Below are 9,089 nucleotides of genomic sequence, written 5' to 3'. Positions count from 1 at the left end.
TTATTGTGCGCGGGCGTTAAAATTAATGGATTTCAATATAGATGTTATAGATAAACCCACCTACAACCATTAAATATAATTTCTTAGTAATAATAAACACTATTAAAGTTTCGCTTTTGCGATAAATGAGTGCAAATTATTAATATTTTCACTATAACGATTATCGAAGATGTCATATATGAATTCTCATCAATAAAACATAACTATTTTTTTTAAATAATTTTTTGACTCATTCAAATATTTTTGGTTAAAGCCATAGATATTCAAATATTTTTGGTTAAAGCCATAAACATTCAAATATTTTTGGTTAAAGCTATAGACATTGAAATATTTTTGGTAAAAGGTAAAGACATTGAAATATTTTTGGTTAAAGCCATAGACATTGAAATATTTTTGGTTAAAGCCATAGACATTGAAATATTTTTGGTTAAAGCCATAGACATTGAAATATTTTTGGTTAAAGCCATAGACATTCAAACTGATAGCCAAGCCAACCAGTGAAAGGGGAACAATCCAAGTTTCACAGAGCGCAGGAGGCGGCGAGATACTTGAATCTGACAGTATACATGTAACTCACATTGTAATTTCACTATTCAGTCGTCGAATAAAAATCTGCTTACGAAATACTAGTTCTTTTCACAATGGCGCCCAAATCGCTGGCTGCGTAAAATTAAGGCGATATAAAACTCGATAAGGAGGTTCGCTTGACGCTCACATTTGAATTATTTCTGATGAACGTATTACTAAAATATCAAATGTTTCTAGTGGGATCCCTATTGATGTAAGTTATTTATATTTAATATTAATAAAAACAGCCATATAATTAACATGTTTTATGTAAAAAGGTTTGATAGTTTTATAAAACGTTTTTCAACTACAAAATTAGCCGTAAACACCAGATTTTATTTTTTGAGACGATGAATTAGTAACTTCCCGATGGATCCCTCTAGAAATATTTGGGATTTTAGTAATACGTTCATCAAAAATAATAAAAATAAACCTCACGGAAAAATAGACTTTTCTATGCTTGCCAGGGAAAAGTCGACCGAATATGGTTTCTACACGAATTCATAGCTTATGTCGTTAAGATTACCACTTTATTTTAGAGATTTGATGTAGCAATTTCAATCGCAGGCCCGTCCAATTCACAGAGCCATGCATCGCATATTTTTATGCAAGGCTGCTTTACTTACGACGTTCTGATTCCGTGTTTATTTTAGAGTATTGTCTCGCCTCAACAACAAATCCAAAATCGGCTAAACAAAAGTTCGTTCTTGTTTCCAAAATTGAATATTGTGCTACTTAATAATTTTACCACCCCATTCAGTTTTAGCGTCGCTACGCTAGGCAGTTTGTTTGATCCTGCGTAGAAATATCCCAAAATGTACTGCGTTATGACTGCGTTACAAACTTTAGCCTTACTTTAGCGAACATTACTTTTCTGCGCAGGGTCTGGATATATGGTGACCGGATAAATCATCAAAATAATAATTCTCTTTAAAAAGTTACATAAAGTCATGAAAAGTGATGAAACAAAAACTTTATTAACTGTGTTAAGTAGGTTAGGTTAAAAAAATAAATTTTTCATTGTTTTTAATGACTTTATATCACTTTTTAAAAGTGTGTTGAATAGTCACTGTGTTGAGTTAGCATGGAACCGGATAGTTAAATGTGCGCTCTTCCGCGGTCAATGTACGACTGACGTTGTATATTATTCAAAGCATTCTCGAACCCTCTTGGTGCCAAAAATATAGTCACGTGATTTGCCTCAGCTTGTTGAAATGATACCAGATTTCACATTAGGGCAAGTCTATATATCTATGGTTAAGCAGTTAAGTAATTTTTTTTTGTTTTAGATGTTTCCCAATAGATAAGTAAATTTTCATTTTCAGAAATTATAGAGATAAATAACGAGTTATAAAATAGAGTGGTGTTGATTTTAAATACATATTTTTTAATAATAATAATTATCTTACAAATCAATAAAAATATAAGTGTTTTGTATGTATCTTCAGTGATTATAAAAAAATGATACACGACAGTGTGAAGTGTTTGAAATTTAATTATAATATCGGTAGTCAATGTAAGGAATGCAGTAAATAATTATTAGTGACAATTAAACACAATGAACATTCTAAATAATGCTGTTTTGTTAAATATCTTCCTTATTTTATCAATTTCGCTGGTCATCGCGAGCAGTTTTAACAATTACGGTAAGTTAACATGATTTTGATTTTATTTTATTAACCTTTTTTGACGCGACTGTATCATATGTGAGACTTTGATGGCGTGCTTCACGCGCTACGTCACAAATGTGATACATGAAGTTTCAGTCAGTAAAGTAAGAATTCGACGAATGATATTAGTTAGACAATCATTAATATGCTTTGATTGTACTATCTCGACCTACATAAGATTTGACAAACCACATTTTGATTATTGCTAAAAGCAAATATATTTTGAATGTTTATGAAAGACAGAAACAATCGTTGTATTGTTATATTTATTTGTTTAAACAGAAACAATAAATACATACATTCATCACGTTCATGGATTGTACAGTATGTACAGTCACACTATTGTAGTCATTAATAATCTGAACATGTAAAAATCCAAGATACTCCATTTCTAAAAGTTACTCATGTACGTGTTTAATTATTAGAGACTGTAAAATTCACGTTTGTAGGTACAAAAATACCATCCTTATTGAATATTAATTTTCATGGTGTTGTATGAATTGTGAATACATCGTTTTGAACATGCTCTAACGTGTACATTACATGAAACTAGCTGATGTTTACCCGGGGTTGCTGGGGCTTATCCTTAGGAGATAGACATTTGTCATTGTGAAGTTTTCTGTAGGCCTTTTTAATATATATAATTCCGTAATACATTTTTTTGATACATCTCATGAGGTTTAGCCAGCTTAAGCAATGTAGTGCCCGAAAATATATTTTTTGATTTCTTGATTATAAAACATGGATTTTTCTCTACTTTCCATAATTGTAATATGAATGTATCATATATGTAAACCTCCCGGAAAAAAATTTCTAATTGATAATCAAAACTTTATCAAAATCCGTTGCGCAGTTTAGAAGAACTAAATGCACAAACAGACAGACGCGGATAGTGACTTTATTTTACACTATTTAGAGATTATAAGTCAGTATAACGAGTCCAAAATTTGAACTATATGTATCAACTTTATTATTATTGTAAAGGATTTTTCCCTTTTATGAGCCAAATACAGTGTACTCGTTGCATTGAATTTGAACTTAACAAGCAATACAATGACAAATACAGTGTACTCGTTGCATTGAACTTGAACTTAACAAGCAATACAATGACAAATACAGTGTACTCGTTGCATTGAACTTGAACTTAACAAGCAATACAATGACAAATACAGTGTACTCGTTGCATTGAACTTGAACTTAACAAGCAATACAATGACAAATACAGTGTACTCGTTGCATTGAACTTGAACTTAACAAGCAATACAATGACAAATACAGTGTACTCGTTGCATTGAACTTGAACTTAACAAGCAATACAATGACAAATACAGTGTACTCGTTGCATTGAACTTGAACTTAACAAGCAATAAAATGACAAATACAGTGTACTCGTTGCATTGAACTTGAACTTAACAAGCAATACAATGACAAATATTAACAAACATTACCAAAGTAACGACAACTCGTTTAAACAAATATACCACAACTTCCAGGAAAGTGACAGAGCATGGCGATTTGAATAATTGCGAGACTCAGCTTTGCACTTAAACTTGAATAATGTTTTCTAAAATGACCGTGAGAGCATGTCTGTTGTGTAATGCGTAATGAATATTTAATTCAAACATCGGTGTATCGGTGGTAATTGCATATTCAGAGAGTGAAAGTTACTACATAGTAAGCTTTAAATTATTCTTGTGTTATATCAAGATAGATACATAGATTAGATTATACATTACTTATACATCACACGCTATGCAACTTTTATTCCCTTTCTTGGTGGTTTTTATCGATAGTGTTAATGAACCTTAAATGGTTATGTATTATTTAATGATCGGTTCTCGTGTACTGGTTCTATGCATTTAGCTTCGAGCCTTCATGTCGTAATATCGTTATGGTAATCAATCATTAAAGAATCAGGAATGATTTTAACATGTTACTGGAGGAAAAAAACAATGTTTATGATAATTATTTTTAATTATGTTAACGCTTAAATAAACAATACATTGATTTCTCCGTGACTAATTAGATTTCCGATTAATAATTATTATCCGGTACTAAATCACAATTTATTTTTCTTTACTGAGGACAATTTTTTGATTGTTGGAGAAATTGAATGGAAAAATTGATTGTTAAATGTTTGTGTGATCTTCATTATATAACACCTATAGATTTGAACAGCTAAGAACCTAAATAATATGTTGTGTCGCAAATGTGTACTTAAATGATCATAACTTATCGTATGATTTATTAGTAATATAATGATTTTACTATGAGTTTTGAGAGACGGGACTGGAGACAGTTATTGATAGTTGTTGTTGACAGTTATTGACAATAATTGCTGACCTTTGTTAATTGTTGTCAACAGTTGCTGATAGTTGCCGACAAACTTTTTGATAGTTGGTAACAGCAGGGGGGCATAATACCGATCGAAAATTGACGTCATATTGTTGCCTAACTATATCCACCAATGAAAAGCTCTGAAAGTCTATGGAATAAACTTTCAAACTTTTTCATTGGTGCATAGTAAGATAAGTAGGCTCCGGATGAGAATTGTACTGTATATATATTGGTATATCTATGGTTTTTAAGACCAATTTGTTTCGTACAAGAAGCACGAAGATATCGATCTAGTGAGTGGTTCATTTATGGCTGACAGTAAGTTGTAGCAAAAAAATGCTATTGCACAAGAAAGCGAAAAAGATACCTTTGTACATTCTTGATTTATTATCCGATTAGTTAAATCATTTTCATCACTCTACCAATCAATAAAAAATAGTTACATAATTATTTATTTATAGCATAATAAAAAAGAACCGCGTTTCTTTTGTCGGATTCGCACTTCGAACGGAAGCGAAAAAACTGGAAGTGATTTAAAACCAGTTTCAGTATTATAACGTATGTAATGGCACACACTCGTAATTTAAATCGACTTGCATACGAATAGCAGTGATTATCGCGAAATTTTTCGTTATTCGAAATTGGATTGAAAGAAAGCTTCTTTTTAATATTTTTCAATGAATTTTCACAATATTGTTTATCACTTTCGTTTAAAAATACGCTAACCGGTTTCTGCCCAACCTTATCTTCGACAATCGAATCTCAATGTTCATCGCAAATTTCGATGTTGGATTGGATGACAGAACCATTCAAAATTTTTATTTTTATACCAAATTGTCAACTTGTATTTTTTTATATCATTTCCAGTTTTGGTATAACCACCTTTTTGTCAAGTTCACGCACACTTAAACAGAATATTATAATTTTAAATGATAATAATATAAATTTATATTACATATGTTTTTTTAAGCCCGGTCATACTCAAATATAATTCATCAAATTGCTATGTTTTCATTAAATTATAGCGGACCATCTGATGTGTACCGGCGTTACTCGACTTTTCTTTACTTTCAATAAAAATAGTATCCATGTATTATATATATATAAACCTTCTGGAAGAAATTTTCTAAATGACAGTGAAAATCCTATAAAACTTCATTGAATAGTTTAGACGAACGAAGCGCACAAACAGACAGACGCGGGTAGTGACTTTATTTTATACTATATTTATGTTAGATGTTTATTTTAATATATCGATCCTATAGTAATAATAATAACATGGCATTTATATAGCGCAGTTTAGTGTCATTTCACTTCAAGTGCGCTTAACTACTCATATGACAAACTTAAAAAATGGTAATTCAGTATTAGTGGTTCTTAAAATTATTCCTACAGTGTGCCTTACCCAATACAGATCTAATATTATAACACTGTTTATACAAAGTGATGACAAAACTTAGAATAACAATAACAGCAGATCAGGACAAAACAAGAACATTAAAACTAAAACATAATATAAAACAGGAGGCAGTTTATGCTCAGAAATGAGAACTTTAAAAAGGTACAATAAGGAGACAACCGAAACCAAACTATTACCGAAAGTTTTAGAATATGGCTTAGTATAAAATATTGAAAAGAAGTTAAAATGTATGAATGGTAAGATTTTTTAAATAATTTTGTTTTTAAAGCCCGTTTAAATTCAGCCAAATTCTGGAGATTAGTGGAGACTATCTCAAAGCTAACAAAATATTAGAAAAAGTGATTACTTTTTTGTTAATGTGGTTATTGTATGTTTATGATTTTATTGTTTAGAAAGCGTACAAACTATCTATGCGAGATAAGCTAAAACATAATAGGTTCCTTACTTTTGCTAATGCATGAGTGTTCTTCGTTATAATTGTTATTCCTGGCATAAAGTTTAGTTCACACAATTTAGACAATAATGTAAATTATAAATTGAAAACCACAACAAATCACTTCAATGCAACTGATGAAGTTTTGTGGTTGGAAGGTGACTATTAAGAGGAAAAGCCTTAGATAAAGGCAAATGAATAATCATTGTTACTTGGGAATTATTTGTTTCTTTCAATTTCAACGGACTTTTAACAAAACTACAGTATGGAGGTACTCAAAATGGGGTAAAATTAAAATGTATTGTTCAAAAAACCCAAAATGATTTTGTTTATTACATTTACCATTGTTTATGTAATGTATTTATTGAACTATTTTGATAGTAAATTCAGTAATTATGTTTTTCTGATTCATATTGAAAAATACAAGGACGGGCAGTTAAACAGAATTTGAAAAATTCATCAAATTTCAAAGTTAGTTTTTATGTTCTGTAATTTTATTTTACAATGAGCCAGCTGCTACACAGAACTGAAATAACAGAACTCGATTAGAACTTTCACAGAACTTTAAAATTAGCTTATGAATTGTTATCAAGTTTAGGCATATTAATATAATATTTTACTGCACCATCCAACTGTCAGTTAGACGCTCTTTCATTAAAATACCATCAGGCATAATATATACAAATTATAATGTATGTTTTAGAAACATAGATAATAACTAGATAGATATAGAGATATTCTCCACTCTCTATACCCCCAAAGGGCACAGAATTAGTTCCTACAACGAAGCATATCTAATGGAAATACAACTACAAATAATTGAAGGCTATCTGAGCAAGCCTAATGAAGCTCAGCCATACCTAAACAAGGCTAACTATCTCCATCTGTAACCGGATTTAAAGATCCAATATATTATTAGGTATTGAGAGCGTTCTTGGTTCTTGGTCTCTGTTGTATTGTTACATTGTTATCTCAGTGTTGTGTTGTGTTGACCTCGCGACTCTCGCTTTCAACAGACTGCCGCTGAGAGCATTTCTCTTCTGGCTTCTGCGTTATGTGTTCTTGGTTCTTGGCTCACTGCATGTGCTGGTAGTAAGTAGCTTGTAGTAAGTTACTAGCTATTATTGCTTCTGGTCTAACGTACATTGGAGGGGACCCACCCTTTCCCGACGGCTGTGTGAGGAAACTGATTGTTTAACCTCCTTAGCCGCACACGTCAGGACTCTAATTTTGTAAAAAGAAGCTACATTTATTTTAAAATGAATCTAGACCCTCCAATGTCCCTGCATGCATGATTGTTAGTACGAAATAATGTATGCATACTTACATTAATAGTAACACAAAATAAGAACACATATGAAATGTGTTCGCCTGGTGGTTTGGCATCTAAAATTAAATAATAAATAAGGAGCACAAATTTTATAAGTGGAAGTATGATTGAAACATAAAAATATATAAGCCGCGTATCGAGGGCAGTTTAACGTACAGTGATGACTGAATGTCTCGAACCTTATTTCTTCTTTTCATGAGCATCATGCATTTATCAAGATTTGGGAGGCGGTTTTTGGTACCGCTGCCCCGGTAACCGTTTATTGGACAATCAACACCTCTGCTATAGGTTAACTTAAGTGGTTCGTTATGTTTGGTGATTTTCCAGGGGCGCCCGGGTTTATTGTGTGAGGTTTGTTCAGGATGCGCCTGCCCACCAACTGCGTTGGGTGCCAGATCGGTAGAGGCTGATTTGGGGAGACTTTTTGCCCTGTCATATGTAAAAACCGACAGGCGTTAATTATGTATAAAAATTGTTAGCGTCGGGCCATATTCCAGCGAAGGTCGACGAGATGCATTTTAAAGAAGGTAATTTCTCATATTCCTCCTAGAGAGGGTCTGGAATGACTTAGCAATAATAATGCATAATAACAACATATATAATACTTTTAAAATACTCCCCTCGCATTTCACCATTTTAACATTAACATATTAATCATACTATTGTGATTTATTTTCGGGTTACTATGCCGTATTACACTTCCTCTTTGACTAATGTTTCGGACAGCGTTACTGTGTTCATCAACAGGGCAGATGTGCAGGTTGTGGTGAAATGTGTGTTTATGTTTGTAGAAGTGATAAAATTTTGCGTATTCCAGCATAATAATTAGTTGAATGAACGTGGTTTTCGGCGTTTAGTTTTGATGTAACCGACAAATACGGATACCAATGTTATTATTAAGCTTGTTAATTGTAAATTAACCATACCTTATTTTCCTATATTTTCCACGAAAAACTAATGAAATATACCAGCAAAAAATAACATTCATCTAAGCATATAAATTTCTGTGGCAGGAAAGGAACGCTGCTTTTATAAAATTTTCAAAATGATAAAGTGATTAACATTTTCGATGTGTCTTTTTACCCTTTATTTTTAGGAATATGTCTTCAGTTGTTTTATTTTTATATTCCATAGTCATTTTGATGAACCGAAATTATTATTGAAATGTATGTTTTTTTGTTTTTACCAATTTCTTAGCGGTCAGTTATCTGACAGGTGTCTATTTAGGTAAAAAAAGTTTTATAATAAAAATACGATTTTTCAGGAAAAAAATTAAAACAATTTTTATCCGTCTTTTAAATAGTCATTGTATCATAGCTTTTTATCGTAAGG

The 9,089-nt window shown here is 31.6% G+C and overlaps 1 protein-coding gene across 1 annotated transcript in view; it reads left to right on the top strand.

Moving 5' to 3' along the window:
- The first annotated feature begins 2,083 nt into the window (after positions 1 to 2,083).
- LOC149418126 (chymotrypsin-like elastase family member 2A) overlaps positions 2,084 to 9,089 on the top strand; it is a 38,518-nt gene continuing 31,512 nt past the window's right edge. The window contains exon 1 of the mRNA XM_089639344.1: positions 2,084 to 2,213. Within this exon, the coding sequence (XP_089495470.1) occupies positions 2,126 to 2,213 (88 nt within the window). The 5' untranslated portion in view covers positions 2,084 to 2,125. The remainder of the gene's footprint in view (positions 2,214 to 9,089) is intronic.

This window comes from Hesperophylax consimilis, chromosome 14 (genome assembly GCF_061612785.1).
Source record: "Hesperophylax consimilis isolate HC1 chromosome 14, BYU_Hcon_1.0, whole genome shotgun sequence".
Taxonomy (NCBI): domain Eukaryota; kingdom Metazoa; phylum Arthropoda; class Insecta; order Trichoptera; family Limnephilidae; genus Hesperophylax; species Hesperophylax consimilis.
The sequence above is the reverse complement of the archived record's forward strand: the minus strand, read 5'-3'. Positions and strand labels throughout refer to the sequence as shown.